This window comes from Apodemus sylvaticus, chromosome 11, assembly GCF_947179515.1.
Source record: "Apodemus sylvaticus chromosome 11, mApoSyl1.1, whole genome shotgun sequence".
NCBI classification, from domain to species: Eukaryota; Metazoa; Chordata; class Mammalia; order Rodentia; family Muridae; genus Apodemus; species Apodemus sylvaticus.
Window position 1 is genome coordinate 42980640 of NC_067482.1, and position 17912 is coordinate 42998551.

General features: G+C 37.9%; 1 protein-coding gene across 2 annotated transcripts in view; it reads right to left on the reverse strand.

Annotated features, from left to right (window-relative positions):
- The window catches only part of Slc30a9 (solute carrier family 30 member 9), a 49812-nt gene that overhangs the window by 25540 nt on the left and 6360 nt on the right, over positions 1 to 17912 (reverse strand). For both annotated transcript variants that reach the window (XM_052198008.1, XM_052198009.1), the window contains exons 2-6: positions 15488 to 15655; positions 6125 to 6184; positions 3975 to 4074; positions 2918 to 3010; positions 1652 to 1734 (exon numbers count right to left, since the gene is read on the reverse strand). In XM_052198008.1, the coding sequence (XP_052053968.1) occupies positions 1652 to 1734; positions 2918 to 3010; positions 3975 to 4074; positions 6125 to 6184; positions 15488 to 15655 (504 nt within the window). The remainder of the gene's footprint in view (positions 1 to 1651; positions 1735 to 2917; positions 3011 to 3974; positions 4075 to 6124; positions 6185 to 15487; positions 15656 to 17912) is intronic.

Here is a 17912-nt window from a genome sequence, read left to right on the forward strand (position 1 = left end):
TGTCAGGTGTAGCATACAGCTGTAATTCTAACATTCAAGGGGTAGAAGCAGGTGGATCAAGAGTTCTAGGTTGTCTTTGGCTACACAGAAAATTTGAAGCTAGCCTGAGTTATGTGAAACCCTGACCATCCTCCTCCTCTGAAGTAATGTATTCAGGAGATTTCTTTCCTCAGATATTATGTTGATATCTATGAAGAACAAGATGTACAAGTATATGCTTATGCATGGTATCTTCCCATTTATATTATGTTAAAATGTGCACAGACAAGATGCTGGAGAGATGGCAAAGCAGTTAAAAGAGCTTGCTGCTCAACTGTGAGAAGCAGAGTTTAATCCCAGTACTTTGATCATGTTGATTACAGGCCCACATTGCCTGTAATTTCAACTCCATGGGACTGGATGCCCTCTTTAGGACTGGGGGGGGGGGGGGGGGGGGCCGGCGTGGAACATGTGTGCCTACACTCACAAAGACAGGTCACATACAAATAAATAAAGGGAATCTTTTTAAGGATTTATTAATTTAATGTGTATGAGCACACCGTAGCTGTCTTCAGACACACCAGAAGAAGGTATCGGATCCCATTACAGATGGCTGTGAGCCACCGTGTGGTTGCTGGGAATTGAACTCAGGACCTCCGGAAGAGTAGCCAGTGCTCTTAACTATTGAGCCATCTCTCCAGGCCCCTAAGGGAATCTTTTTAAAAGTGTGTATATAAATTTTAAAATGTATTAGAAATATTCTGAGAGGATATAACCAAATTATCAATAACAATTACTTTTGGAAAGAATATAAAACATTACAGAAAAAGAAAGAAAAATCTTCACTCTTTATATTTCTGTTCTTTGGGGGTACTAGGAAACCAAACTATAAGTCATAAATATGTACAATACTTTTGCACCAATAAATATATTTATATAATTCAAATCATGTAAAATTTTACATTGCCCTAAATCTAAACTCTAAACCAACCACCAAGCTCATTTTCCCTAAGAGTCTTAACTTTTGTCTATAGTTGAAGGGCAGTTTCTTATTCATGTTAGGATTCTGAAAAATATTTGCTGAATGAATCAATGAGTGAATGAATGTGGTGGCTAAATCAATATTTTCTCTTTTTTTTATTATTTTAAATTTATTTATTTATTTATTTATTTATTTATTTATTTATTTATTTATTTATTTATGTAAGTACACTGTAGCTGTCTTCAGACACTCCAGAAGAGGGAGTCAGATCTCATTAGGGATGGTCGTGAGCTACCATGCAGTTGCTGGGATTTGAACTCAGGACCCTTGGAAGAGCAGTCAGTGCTCTTAACTGCTAAGCCTTCTCTCCAGCCCAATATTTTCTATAACAAAGCAGTAACTACCACTATCATAACAGCAATCTTCAAATCAGATCCATAATGGTACTAGTGTTGTCACACAAAAAGTACAAAGTGTTTTCTTGTACTTCCTGTTACCATTCGAGAAAGTCATTGAGAAAAAAACCAAATTGATTCTGGTTTTAAAATAATTCCTGGTGAAAACTAGCCCTTGCTGCAGCACAGAGTGAACCACAAAGTGCAGCACAAGAGACTACCTGGCTATGAGGGGCACAGTTCTTACCTATATGTCATTTTCCAACAAACCCAGACTTCAATTAAAAATACTTACGTTCTCTGTATTCTATTTCTGCTTCTTTACGCAATTTTTTCTCTCTGGCAAGAGCTTCTAGGCTTCCCCAAACTTCCAAAGCTCTGTGTAAAAATACATACACATGTTCACCACTAAGGACTCTTTTAAATGACTTTATTATAACTATCCTAAGTATAAATGAACCATAAGCATATAAAAGACATATTTAAAAAACACTTGGAAATGTTTAACATTATTAGTCATTAGGGAAATGCAAATCAAAACAACCCTGAGATTTCACCTCACACAGGTCAGAATGGCTAAGGTTGAAAACTCAGGAGGCAGCAGGTGTTGGCGAAGATGTGGAAAAAGAGGAACACTCCTCCACTGCTGGTGGGATTGCAAGATGGTACAACCACTTTGGAAATCAGTCTGGTGGTTCCTCAGAAATCTGGGCATGACACTTCCGGAGGACCCTGCTATACCACTCCTGGGCATATACCCAGAGGATTCCCCGGCATGCAATAATGACACATGCTCCACTATGTTCATAGCAGCCCTGTTTGTAATAGCCAGAAGCTGGGAAGAACCCAGGTATCCCTCAACAGAGGAATGGATACAAAAAATGTGGTATATTTACACAATGGAGTACTATTCAGCCATCAGAAACAATGAATTCATGAAATTCTTAGACAAATGGATGGAGCTGTAGAACATCATACTAAGTGGGGCAACCCAGTCTCAAAAGATCAATCATGGTATGCACTCACTAATAAGTGGATATTAGCCTAGAAACGTGGAATACACAAGACATAATCCACATATTGAATGATGTCCAAGAGGAATGGAGGAGGGGCCCCTGGTTCTGGAAAAACTGAGTGCAGCAGTATAGGGGAATACCAGAACAGGGACGTGGGAAGGGTTGGATGGGGGAACAGGGGGAGGGAAGAGTGCTTATGGGACTTTTGGGGAGTGGGGAGCCAGAAAAGGGGAAATCATTTGAAATGTAAATAAAAAATATATCGAATAAAAAAAGTAAAAAAAGAAAATTAAAAAAAAAGAAAAAAATCCAGAAAAAAAAAAAACCCAAAAAACAAAACAAAACACTTAAAGTGTCTGAGTCAAATCTAAGCAATTCACATAAACTTATCCACAAATGTTCTGATTAGTAAGGACATATTTACTCAACCAGCACAGATGACAACAGACTGCAAATAACAAAACATCACTGAAAGATTCTGTCTGAGATGCTTTTATAACTTCAAATCCGGCATGCGCTCTGCTATGAGGGAACTATGTTCTTACTTTGCTTCCACATCTGACCTCAGGAACACAGTAAAGGACTCAGTGTCATCATGGGGACTTCGCCGCCTGATTTTTCGTAGTTGTTCTAAATCACTGGGGATATAAAAGTATTGAAGTTATTCAGATAATGCTTATAAGCTTATAGGTTACAGACAGCAAACAATGATACCAAGCCCATCTTAAAAGAAGGGATCTTTATGGCTTCTAAACATCAGCTTAAAGATAGCACTTTTAATATAAACAAGAGTCTGGAGACAGTAAAAAAGGACTATACTGATGAAGAACATCATAGTACACAGATTCTATTCCCCTTCATACAACCCGGAATGCACAGGGTCTCATCAGAAACTTAGCAGGGTCAGGCCTGGTCACTAGGTGGGATGGGTGCTACAACTCCCTCATTAGTACTTGTACTATGAGCCTGACCACAGGAACTTTTAAGATATGCAAAAGTAGAATATATACAAGTATCATTCTTCTATTTAAGAACTAAATTAATCACTGGTAGGATGGCTCAGTAGGTAAAGGTACTGGCAAACCTAATGGCCTGAGTTATGTCCCTCACACCCACAAGGCAGGAGAGGACTAACTGCATGAGCTTGCCTCTGACCTCCAGACATGCAACCCAGCACATGGGCTACCCCGCCCTCCCACACACAACTCAACTTTTACAGTGAGAATGTCTAAGTCAAGCCAGGCGGTGGTGGCGCACGACTTTAATCCTAGCACTTGGGAGGCAGAGGCAGGCGGATTTCTGAGTTCGAGACCAGCCTGGTCTACAGAGTGAGTTCCAGGATAGCCAGGGGTACAAAAAGAAACCTTATCTCAAACCCCCCCACACACAAAAAAAGAAATGTCTAAGTTATACTTTGCTTTTTCTCAAATTCTGAAAAGTTTATATGTTCATCAAAATCATTATTTTATATTTAATCACTGGCTGTCTTGTAGAAATTTTGGGACAACAATGAACAATGATCTCCATGCTAATTCTGAAAATTAATGAAAAGAGAAAGGGCTATGAAATCCGCACAGAATGTGCCTAAAAGACACACTGTACCTGGACTTGAGGCAGAACTCATTCATTGCTCTTACTCCAGTGATGAAATTATTCTTAGTGTACTTTGATCCATACTCCCTTTTCTTAAGGACTGCTTTGACTAAACCGGAAACAAAGAAATTGTAAGTATTTCAGTATGCACACTGAAAGCCCTTCCTGAAAATGAATACTTGTTGAATTCCACAGACACTTGTTATTTTCTCCTGATGCATAAGATGGTATCGAGGAAAAAGAAATGTCTCCCCAGTGACAGAAAACTAGGATGGATCATAAATCTAGTGTTTATCTCCATAGCTCATCTCTAATTGATGTTGAAATAATAACCTTTCATCTAGTAGACATTTTGTATCAGTAGTACTATTCTGTCCTAAACAACAATTTAAGTTGCTTAGGATCTACCTGCAAAGGAAGTTTCAATAAATACTACAGAATAGTTCAGTGTTTTCAAACTATGCAGTAAAACTAGCATTTATCAAGGTCAAAATAGAAAGTAATAACAGATACTGAATATAGAATAGGGACTTTCATAAGATGTTTTGATTCTCTTATATATAATAATAAATATATTTTCTAGGTAAGAATCATTTCTTGTTAAAAAAAAAACTTAAAGCTACTGGATTTCATGTACTAAAACAAAACTGAAGAGACTAAGAAATACTTTTAACAATCAAAACTTACAAGAAGTTTAGAAATTACAGGAAAATACTGCCTTCTACTAAACTACTGTCTAATTGCTGGGTTATCAAACTGCCAGACACAAAAATATGTTATCAATTTGGTATAGCTTACAGTCTGTGAGCTAAAAATTATATAAAATCTTCCCATGTTAATAAAGCATACAGAGTAAGACTGCATCATTGACATAAACAACTGAGGCAAACACCTGCAGAACAGACTGAGACAAGCAGGCTTGCATCCCCGGGAGACTGCGGCCGATTCACTGCAGTCCAGGCACTGCTAGCTCTCAATCCTAGTTTTCTACTTCCCACTAGAAGTAATTTTATTTTATTTTTAGAATTTTTTTTATTTTATTTTATTTTCTTTATTTTAGAATAAATCTAAAAGACCTCACTTCTGTGGGTAAAAACCCTTCTGAAAACAATAACACATCAGCACTAAAGTTACATGTATAATATATATTAAGAACATTTCAAGAATGAATTAAGAACATTTCAATACAAAAGTCAAACCTTTATCTGGAGAAGTAGGTATACAAAGGCGCTCAGATTACTTTTTGCCTGAATTTCAATTCTCTAAGGAACTTTACATCCATCACTCTAGGACTAAAAATCTAGGTATGAGCTAACCTGGAACTGAAAGGAAAATTCTATCTCTCCTTAGAAGGATTAGCTCTTAATAAATAAATAAATAAATAAATAAATAAGTAAATAAATAAATAATCCTTCAAAATAGCTAAGTAACTCCTGCTGGCCCATCCCAGTCCAGATTATGGATAGTAGTCACTGCTATCCAGTACTGATTTTTTTTTTTTTTTGAAAAGGCTTCACTATGTAAAGTCGGATCTGCTCCAGCCTCTGACAGGCTGCAATCACAAGCAAGTCACACACATAGTCCAGTGCTGATGACTCTTCATTACTTAACTATTTATATGCATAGTCTTCAAAGCCATCCTGATAAGGTTTTATTTTTATCATCATATAAGGAAGTGAGCTAAATGTCAAAGGGGTTAAAATAAGTTAACTGCCTTAGCTCAGACAGCTAGTAAATGTAAGAGCCAAAACTGAGCCCTGTATTGTCTGACACCACCGTGCTCTGGATCCCACAGAGCTACTGACTTTATGAACTGGCTGCTTTGGAGAAAATAAGACAAAACCAGCCAACTCCGCCTGAATTTAAACATACTACAGCTGAAGGTATTAGCCTCTCATTTCTCATTCCTTAATAACATTACTTTCCTAAAAATAATAAAGCAAACTGATGATTTTGGTTCTTTAGGCTTTTAAAATACTTGTCACGAACTGCAAAATAAACTTCAGCATAAAGGAGCATATAAATAGAATAAAAATTTATGCCCAATCTATTTAAAATAAAAGCAAGATATATGCTTAGAATAATGTTAAATACCTCCACATAAATTCTGCATATTTATACATACCCACATACTCACACATTAAATAAAATATATTTACCTTTTACTTGGAGAGGATCTTGCTTAAGCGGAGCTTTGAGTTCTGCGCCTATATTTTCTGCTGTAAAGTTTATCAAAACAAGCTTACTATTGAAGCATTGCTTTCAAATAAAACTATAAGTCATTAATTTAATCAAGCATTGTATAACAGTTATATTATCCCAAACCTTTAATTCATTCTATAAAACATAAAGAGTGTTAAACTTCATAAAAGCTACTTACTCCTCATTAATATACTACAGGAGAAAAGGCTTGGGATCATTTCAAGAACTAAAGATAAAGCTTTTAGTAAAACTCAGCATCAACATACACACCAAAGTCTTTCAGACAAAAGCACTTATTCTACGGGGTAAAACAAACCTGTGAGGTGGTATATCTAATGGTTAAAGTGGAGGTACATTTATTGTGCCTCTCTGAAAGAACTGCAGGGATGGAAATGGAGAGGAGCCTGGGGAAAAGAAGGTCCAGTTTCAGGCCCAAAGTGGGATCCAGCTCAAGGGGAGGTCCCAAGGCCTGACACTATTACTGAGGCTATGGAGTGCTCAGAAGAAGGGACCTCTCATGACCACACTCTGAAAGACCTAACAAGCAGCTAAAAGAGTCAGATACAGATATTTGTAGCCAACCAATGGACAGAAGCTGTTGACCCCTAGGTTGAATTAGGGAAAGGCTGGAAGAAGATGAGGAGGAGGGCAACCCTGAAGGAAGGCCAGCAGTCTCAATTAACCTGGACCCCGAGATCTCTCAAACACTGGACCGCCAACCAGGCAGCATGCACCAGCTGATATGAGGACCCCAACACATATACTGCAGAGGACTGCCAGGTCTGGGTTCATTCAGAGAAGATGCACCTAACCCTCAAGAGACTGGAGGCCCCAGGGAGTTTACAGGTCAGGTGTGGTGGGGGTGGGCAATCCTTTGGAGACAGAGGGGTGGGGAGGAGGTGTGGGATGTGGAACAGTCCGAGGGTGGACCAGGGGGCAGGGCAGGGATAAAATCTGAAGTGTAAATTAATTAATTAAAAAATAGAAAAACAAAGGCACCAAGAGTTCTTCCACTGTTTTAGAGACAACAGTGAAGAAAAGTCTCTTAAGTGATGTCTCTTAAGTAATGCTAGACAATTGTACCTCCATACACATCCCCAAAACCACTAATAAAGGTAAGAGATAAAAACAAAGATGCCTACCTTTCACCATAATCAAAACCAAACCAAAACAAAACAAAAACAAAAACAAAAAAGGACAAACAAAACCCCTACAAATAAAATTCGAATACCAATGCATTTGAATGCCCCATGTAGACTCCCGAGACTACTGTTATGATAAAGATTTCCTTTCTTTTTATGAAGTAGAGTCCCCCTATGCCCACAATGGGTTCAATTTCACAATGTTCCTGCTGCAGTCTCTTGAATAATGAAATTATAGCAGCACATCATATGCCAACAAGAAAATTTGTAAGTAGGATATAAACATAAAGGAAAAAAATGCAGTAAATTAAAATTCAGAAAATCTATTCAACAAAAGATGCTATATTTAAAAAAGAAAAAGGAGGGGGAGTGCTGGAGATATGGCTCAGCAGTTACAAATAAACCTTTTTTTTTTAAAGGAAGAAGGAAAAGTCTCAATTTGGGAGAAATTATTTTCAACAGTGTCAACAAATGATTTGTATCAAGGCTATTTTAAAACTGATCCCTCCAGATCAGTAAGAAAAAGTTCATTAAAATGAACATTAGAACAAACTTGCATTGAAAAACAAATATGCATTACCATTAGATAATGAAAAGGTGATATTTCATTAATGGAATCCAAATGAAACCAAAGAATTGCATTTTACAACTACACTAGTGAAAATGAAAAACCACCCCACCTGATTTTGATAAAGGCACAAAGAGAGAGAATATGGCTCTTGGTTGGAACAGGCACAAATGCCTATCAGAACTATGACCCAGTCAATGAATCAAGAAATCCTTGCACAAGGGCAACTGAAGGGAGGCACATGGTATTCACAGCAGCACTGTGTTCTGTTTTAAAAACTGCAACCAACAAAATGCCCATCAGCAAAAGAACAGTGACATTCCTTCCTTTATAAGCAGTGAGTGCAAACCTCTGGTGGCTATCTATCTCTTCAAAGCCCTCATTGCATGCCAAACACTACTGTTGTGTCAACTTCTTTAACTCACACAACAGCCTCAACAGCTTTGTTGTAATTATCTTTTTGAAAATCACCAATGCAGACAAATGCACAGAGTCAGGATAAATGTACAAAAATAAAACTTAATGAAAAAGAAGACAAACTACAAAGAATTCACATAAAGCTATTGCAATAAAGTTAAAAAATAGACAAAAACTAAACAATTTAGAACACACTACATTGCTAAGTTTATTATGCTAAGTTTTTCCTTTCACCTCCCCTTTAAAAAGATTTATTTATGAATTATGTGTGCCTGTGTGAGTCTGGATACACCACATGCAGCAGGAGTCCCTGGGGACCAGAAGTGGGCATTAGATCCCCTGGAGTTAAGGCTGTGAAGCTACCTGATGTGGGTGCTGGCACTGAACCCGAGTCTTCTACAACAGCAGTATGTGCCTCATTTTTAAAAACAAAACAAAACAAAAGTAAACACCAAAACAAAAACAAAAACAAACCCAATGTACTAAAGCTGAAAATAATGACATAGACTCACATGGCAAATGCAAATCTGAGAAGGATGTTACCAAAGGGGAAATTATTTTCTAACTTAAAAAGTATTTCAGTGTCTGTGTATATTTTGCTATAAAAACCTATTTCACTCTTAAAACATTTCTTTCTTATAACCCAACCTCATTCAATTAGAATTCCATATTTTAATCACAGCTCAATGAGTACAACCACATCTACTCAGCAGCCAACCTGTGCTATGCACCATCCTATGGACTTGTGTGCACTACTATATTTAGTTCCCACAAAATCATTTGGCATAGGTTTTAAGATCTCTACCTGAAGAAACTGAAGCACAGAGAGGTTCTAATGTCCCTCAAAGTCACACAATCACAATTTCGTCTTTATAAGGAAACAGGCAAAGGGTCCTGTAACTGCACAGGTGATGTTTTAGAAATGGAAGGAGAAAGGATGGAAAGCTAAGACATTTTTATTAGTGTGGTGCATGCTGTTAACCACATACTGCCTTCAAGTTTACAATGACATCCAACTTCCTAAGTACCATCTGTGTGTTTTACATTGAGGAAGACAGAAAAGGCTCACAGTGAGTGCTGAGTAATTAGCAACAGCAATGAGGGTGGGGCAGTGACAAGGCAGAACAGATAGAATACCATCTGGGTCTTCAGCAGAAGCTGAGAGCAGAATCAAGGAAAGGCTGACCTTATTTTAAGGAAGGGAAAAATTGCTGGTACAGTTAGAAGATAAATCTAAGAACAAAGTCCTGGAGCAAATGAGAGAGAGAGAGAGGACCAAAGTACAAAGGAAGTCTATGTTTCCACCGCTTTGCAAATGGATGTGTATAAATTAGACATCGCGTGGTTCACTTGGACTATCTTATTGTCTGTTCCCAGATTATTGTCCCTTTTTCTTTGAGTTTTTTCTTTCATGTTTCCTGCCATCTGTTAGAATCAATCAATTTTCTCATCCCATCCTCCTATTGCTGGTTTGGAATTTATAAAATTATAAATTATATTTAGTGTACATAGGACATTCCCTATAAAATTTTCAGCAATCTGCAATGTTAATATTTCCATTGTCCTCTAGAACAAGAAATTTTTATCACTCAGGATTACAGATTTAATATTAAATACTGACAGAATGCTTGCTATTACCAATCCTTAATTTTATCAATGTCACTTATCCATTTCTTACTCTTCACGGCCCTTTCTATCATATCTTGATTTCCCTGAGTTTATTTTATAACTCAGAGAAATATTTATGTTTACAGTGTTCTTTAACTCTGAACTGGTTTGTAACTCTGGACTAGTTTGTAAATCAACCTTTTTCTGTAATAACATGCTTATTTTCACCTTGAAACCAGCATGAAATTCCAGAGGAACATTCAGTTTTCCTTTCCTGAGTCCAAAGCTATCACTCCCAAGGAGTGTTCTCTTGGTCTCCTGCATACTGTTGATATAAATGTTATTTCAAATGAGCAATTACTGGCTTCTCCATTTGGCAGCTTTTAGGTTGAATTGTTTCTTGGTCTGTTTTTCTAATCTGGTTTCCCTAGACAAGATGTCTAGGTGGATTCTTTTTTTCTTATGCTGCTCAATAGTCCAAATGTAGTGAATTTTTCTGGTTTGTTTGGCTTTGGTGTTTTTGGGAAAGTCTCACTAAGTAGCTCTCTGGTTGTCCTGGAACTTACGGTGTAAACCAGGCTGCTCTTAAACTCACAGAGATCCTGCCTTCTGTCTCCAAGTGTTAACACATGTGCCAACATTCTCAACTGGTTCAAAGTCACTGTAATTGAAAAATCTTGTTTTTCTCAAATTCTGAACACCATGTGCATGTGCTCTCTGTGTGTGTGCCTGTGCGTGTGTGTATATATGCCCGCACACGCCTGTGTCTTCCTTTGTGTCTCTCTCACTCTTTTTTAATGTATGTGTGGGATGTCTGTGTGTGGTGTATGTGCACATTTTAATGTGACTGTAGATGCAAAATTAGGCTTGCACCACGTGGAGGTCAGAGGACTATTCATGATGCTAATCCTTTCTTCTACCTTCTTGTTGTTTGCTGCTGCACATGCCAGACAAGCTGGCCTGTGAGCTTCTGGAATCCTCCCATCTCTACCTCCCATCTCTCTGTGGGCATGTTGGGATCATAGATGCTCTCCTGCATCTGTCTTTATGTTCTGGGAGTCGGAACTCCAGTGCTCACACTTGATGGGAAACACTTTATCATCTGAACAATTCCCTCAGCCCTCCATTATCTATATAAATTACTTATTATTTTTCTTCCTTCTCCCTCTTAAATGCCTATGAAATGCAAGCTAGAGCCTCATGCTATTTTGTTTTGTCTGTTTGAGACAGCATCTGATCTGGTACGCACAAGCTGGTCTCAGGCTCATAGCAATTCTGTCTAACTGAAATCTGCTGTCAAAAGCTTCAGAAACACCACTTTCCCCCCACAATGATCATTTAGCCAAAGCACATAAAATAAGTTGCTCTCAGATGGAAACTTGTAAATATTCTCATTCTGAACTGTCTAGATGTTACTATATATATAATGCTATGAAGCACAAACAAGGAGGTTAGTAATGGCTCAAACACATGCATGAATACTTATTTTACAAACCAGACCATCTTAATAAACTCACACTACATTGCTGGTATAGAGTCTCCATAATTTCCATTAATAATCAGATATTCTATCCATGAATGCCTCTAGACATTTGTTTTAAGCTCAAATTCTGGCTGTTTGCCACACATCTGCTGTCATTAGTAAAATTAAAACTAATTTTACTAAAACTCAAACCATCTGAATGCTCTTAAAAATTTAAGGATGTCTTAGCAAGCCTCTGCTCCTTAATGAGCTGTTCCTGGCTTTACCATGTGATTTGAATTATTCAAAAGTCAATCTCAAACTCTTAAGTATATAAATTATCTTTCAATCAAGCAATTACTTGGTGTCTATCTGATAGCTAACAAGGTCTAATTTGGCCTAGGCAAATCTTGAAAAAGAGTCCAATATAAAAATGTCAATAGACAAAGTATTTCTACTATAAGACAATTAAACTAAATTTTTTATTACACTCAGCAGAGAAAAAGGAAACCAAACCAAAAATGTAAATTTTAAAGGTTTCGTATACTGCAAGCAATGTTCAGTATTTCCTTCTGTGTTTAGGCTTCCCTAAGAAACCCACTATAAGATCTGTTTGCCCTTAATTGTATCATCTCAGCACTGTCTCTTCCTTTACTGTGTCTTTATAATAAGCACAGCCTGACTTCTGGAACTAAGAGACCCACTACAACCAGTAATATCTAATTCTAAAAATGTAATCAATTAATGATATATGTATATATGGGCACATGTGTGAGTACAGAGGTCAGAGGATTTATTAGAATGGTTTACAGGTTATGGTCCAACAAGTCCAGTAATGGCTGCCTGTCTACTAATGGAAGGTCTAAGAATTAGTTGTTCAGTTTATGAGGCTAGATTTTTCAGTTGTCTTCAGTATATGTTGGAATCCGGAGGAAGCAGGCTAATGCCGGTGAAAGAATGGCCTTGACCAGCAGGTAGAGAGAGCTTCCTTCTTTCAATCCTTTATATAGGTTGCCAGCTGAAGGTATGGCCCAGATTAAAGGTGAATTTCCTCACCTCAAAGATTTGGAATAGAAGTGGATTTTCCCACTTCAAACAATTTAAATTTAAAAGAAAAAAAAAATCTCTCATAAGCATGCCAAACCATTTAGCTAATTCCAGATGTAACCAAGTTGACCAGGAATAGCCATCACGGAGGGGGATTTTGAGAGTGAAGATACTGATTTTTTTTTTTTTTTTTAGTAGATTTTGTTCTGTGGACAAATGGAAGTCAAAGAGAAGCTCTAAAAGGAAGATCGTGATCTCCTTTTAAGCCCATACTGCTCTCTGGAGCAGATACAGAAGAGTAGAAGAAGCAGGGTGGGATAGTTTGAATGAGAATGGCTGCATACACTCGCATACTTGAATGCTTAGTTTCCAGTAGATGAGCTGTTTGGGAAGGAGTAGGAAGTGTGGCCTTCTTAGAAGAGGTGGGTCACTGGGGTGGGCGTTGAGGTTTCAAAAGCCCACAGCAGGCCCAGTGTCTTGTTCTCTGCTTGCTGCCTGCCAACCAGGCTCTCAGCTATCTCCCAGAACCATGCATGTGCACTTTCCCATCTGCCACCACACTCCACCCTCTGACTCTGTAAGTAAGCTCCCAAGTGGATGCTTTCTTTTATAAGAGTTGCCTTGGCCACAGTTCTCTTCACAGCAACAGGCCAATAACTGAGACCCAGAGCTCCCAGGGAGACAACTGCTGCAATAATCTAGCTCAGGGAAGAGGATGTTTCAATAATAGGCTAGCAATTATGAAACCAGTGGGCTTGCAGATTTATAGCATGTCAATCACTTAACTGGTCACTACATCTGGTAAGGTGTCCAATAGGTACCTAAGAGTTAGATGTCCAAAAACAATTCATTTTATTAAAAATATCCTCTCACTTTGATATTTGCAGTTTCTAAATGTTATTTTCTTATGGGGGATAGGGTAGTACATGCACGTGCCACAGCACAGTGTGGAACAGAGAACAACTCTGTGGTTGGATCTTTCCTTCTAACTTTGCCTGGATTATGGGGATTGACCTCAGATCTTCAAGCTTGTGCAGTGGGTACCTGTACCCGCTAAGCCATCTTGCTAGTCTTGGATTTGTGATTTTAGAAATCAGTGAAATCATTTACACAACTGGAATTTTTCTTTACATGAATTTTCTTTCATTAATTCAGTTACCAAGTTCTAATTAGTTAGTTCATCTACTCACTTTTTTAAAAAAATATTTATTTATGTATTTATTATGTATATGAGTACACTGTAGCTGTACAGATGGTTGTGAGGCATCATGTGATTGCTGGGAATTGAACTCAGGACCTCTGCTCACTCTGGCCCCACTCTTTCGGGCCCAAAGATTTATTTATTGTTAAATCTTCAGACACACCAGAAGAGCGCATCAGATCTCATTATAGATGGTTGTGAGCCACCATGTGGTTTCTGGGATTTGAACTCAGGACCTTTAGAAGAGCAGTCAGTGCTCTTAACCACCGAGCCATCTCACCAGCCCCTCATCTGCTCACTTTTAAAAGTATTGTTTATATTAGAAGATGTAACTCAATATAATCCAAAGCACTTGCCCAGCTAGGCTCTGGATTAAAAGAGAAAAAAAAGAAAGAAAAGAAAGAAAGAAAAGAAAGAAAAGCCTGTCATTAATACTGCTTTCAAGTTCCCTCCTTTGTAATCTGCTGTTATTTTGCAACAAGCTATCCTTCCAAATTTTTAAAAATAAATCCAGCCTCTGCTCAGGCCTCCTCTCAGATACTGACAGGTACCCTATTGGGGCGTTATCTGTGAAACCCCACCCTAAGCACTGGCCAGTGCCATGACATCTCACCTAGCAAGGGAGTCTACAGCAGTCAGGTGCCGCATTTTGTTCCCCACACAGTTCTATCTCCTGCCTGGGAAGCAGAGAGCCTGGCTGCAGGCTCTTGCTCTAAGTGTAAAAGCCTGGCAGCTTAAGAAGCTCTTATCTCAAAATAAAGAATATTAAACAAGCAAAACTAAAAAACAAAACAATAACAACAAAATGCTGACAGGCTCATGTCTCAGTGGACAAAGGTACTTTTCATGTAAGTCTGATGATGCAGACATCCAAATGCACACAAAGATGGAAGGAATGCCAACTTCACAAAGTTGTCCTCTGAGCTCCACATGTGTATGCACATGCACATGCATGTATGTGTGCACACAATAATAATAATAATAATAATAATTAATAATAAATGTATGAGGTCCTAGGTTCAAAAAAAAGGAATAAACAAGTAACAACAAAAAGCAAAAGAAGACCAATGTATGTTCTATAGAACTGAATAGATATAAAATATTAGCCAATAAATAGCACATCAGTTGAGAACAATTTGTCAGAGTTAAGGCAATCTAAGGTCTTTGCATTTACCAAAGGACCTTAAACATTAATTATCTCTGGCCTTTGAAATAGGAATAGAATATATAACTTCCCTATAAACATGGAAGTTATAGATACTATTTTTAAAATTTTTTAAAGTACTATATATATATATATATATATATATATATATATATATATACACACACACACACACACACACACACATACATATATAAACTCTGACCCAAGAAATCAAAGCCACACATATTTTCAAATACATGGGGCCACTTAGAAAAACTTTTCAGATGGTAAAGCAAAACTTAGACAACAACCCTCACGCCATAATCATAGAGACCAAATTCTGAGACAAAACAGAACAGGAAGCCCTAGCAAGGCTTGCAAGTATGGAAACACCCTTAGGAATGGAAACAGAACCACACACATAGCAGGGTAAACAACGCTGACAACTTCACGCATCACACTAAAGTCTGTATGTGTGCACGCATGCTTGTTTGTATCTATGAGTGGAGATACAAGTATGTCCAGGTGTGTGTGGAAGTCAAATGATCTCAGGAACTGGTCCTCCCCTTCCATCTGTTGAGACAGTCTTGTTTGCTATACACCTCCCCCAGGCCCCCCACACCAGTCCAGACGGTTTACAGGCATGTTCTATCATTAAAGAAGTAAATAATTTTATATTTCTCCAGTGTACCAGAAAACTTTAAAACTTTCAGTGAGTCTATACAGACCTGTTTGTGCAAGTGAAGGGACTTTGTCAGCTCTTGGAGTTTGTGAACCCTGCCCTCCTTTCTGGACATTCGTAGAGTACAACTTGACTTGGTTTAGAACAGACGCACATGGGTGAATGTTGGGAACCATGTATGTAAAGCTTTCAAATGTCATTAAATTCTTCCATCCTAAAAGAAAAAAAAAGTCACTTTAACCTCAAACATTTAACAAATCGAATGCTTGAATTTCTTTAGTAATATAGGAATCAAATATTTCAATTTTTCCCTTATATTTTTATTGATATGCAAACTTTAAAGGTATATATGAAATAAAGCAAAACATTCATATTCAGTTATTTCAAAAGGTAGTAAATAGTACATAAAAAACACCCTCTTATTTTGTATGCTGTTGCAAAAAAAAAAAAACTGTTACAATGTATTTTTAAAATAGAATCTGAGTATGAGACAGGCAAAAAGGCTTCCTACTTAAAATTGTCTTCTTACAAGCTGTAGATTAAGTCCTGTCATATATAACAATCAATGAATGAATCCCGGAACTGGTGAGACTGCTCAGTGGTTAAGAGCACTCACTGTTCTTCAGAAAGTCCTAAGTTCAATTCCCAGCAACAACATGAAGGCACGAAGGCTCTCAACTGGTGCCCTCTTCTGGAATGCAGATGTACATGCAGGCAAAGTATGGATAAGCACAAAATACATATAAATAAGTCTTTTTAAAAAGATGTCTTTAAACAAACAAACAAACAAACAAACAAAAACCAAATAAATAAATTCTATTAGTAGTCATCCATGCTGTCTGATTTACATTTTTCTTTTTATTTACTATTTCTTTTTAATTATTTACTACATTTACATTTCTTTTTAATTATTTATTAATTATTTACTGTATATTAGCGCACTGTACTGTCTTCAGATACACCAGAAGAGGGCATCACATCCCATTATAGATGGATGTGAGCTGCCCATTACTGATGGGGTTGCTGGGAATTTAAACTCAGGACCTCTAGAAAAGCATCCAGTGCTCTTAACTGCTGAGCCATCTCTCCAACCCTATACGGAATCTTTAATTGAGAGAATGGGAGACACAAAGCACTTCAGCTGTTGTGTCTTGGTTGACAGTGGCTTTCTGAACCAATACAGAAGGAAAGGAGACTCCACAGTTGTGCTGAAGTGACAGGAAATAAACTTCTACTCTCCTGACTTTTCATGTATTACTGTGTGTACTCAGATTTCCAGTTTTTCAACAAACTCGAGAACTGTTTAGATAAAATCTATACTTTCTAAGGTTTTATATGAAACCAACCATGTCATTAGAGACAATTCAGCTTTTTTGAGAGTGAATGGACGGGCACTGAGTGAGCACTGAAGAGATGACACTTGGTCAGGGAACACAGCTCGAGGTTAGGAATCGGCACCTTTGGGGTGGAGGGGCACAATGTCCAACTGCTGAACATTGAATTTCCAAAACACTAACTGATGTATGTCATCTGCAGAAAGAGGGTTTGTAAAATAAAAAAAAGTCTTTCCTGTGGCTCAGAGACTCTGGTAGGAATGAGTCACTGTGAGCACTGCAGATAACTGGGGAGCACGAGAGGTCCAAGGAGACATACATACCCAGTCAAGCTCAGGCTGCTCATTTATTTGGAGGGGGGGGGACCTTCTGCTGTCAATGTATTCTTTAGTCTATCTGGCAAATTGCTGAGGGTCCAATGTGGTTTTGGTTATGTGTATCTATTTCTAAAAGCTAAGTGAGAAAAATCATAGTAAAGGATTCCTGAACATGAAATACGTGACATAGCAAACTGTGTATTTAGGGTCAAATGTTTGTAACCTCAAGTTTCAGCATTCCTCCCATCCCTAGATCTGAATGGTGAACTTTAGCATGACTGAGAGAGAGGGAGAGAGGGAGGGGGGGGAGGGAGGGAAGGAGGGAGGGAGGGAGGGAAGGACGGAGGGAGGGAGGGAGGGAGGGAGGGAGGGAGGGAACACACGCTTGGTTCAATGGGGAAAAGCACTAAGAAGCAACTCAAGAATGCTGTGCCCTAACCTCTACAAGCACGTCATGACATGCATGCTCTTACACCTCCACACACATCAGACACAGCCACACGGTAATAACAACAGTAATAACAATAATAATAACTTTCTAAAGAAAGAAAAAAGTCTTTAACATGATTTTTCATTCCTATGTGAATAGACCTAAACAAGGTCCACAAACTGTGCCTGAGATCTTTGAGCCATTTTTAAAGCTATATATTTAAATTTTCAATTTACATTCTTTAGATATTAATAAACTAAGCTGTTCATCTGAATTTCTGCCCTGGTAGTTTTCCAGTCTGAACTTTAGTGCTTGAATTCTCATAGCAGTGTCTAACCTACCCTATGTATCCCACATGTCAGTGGGTGTAAAGGCTTTTTCTAACCTCAG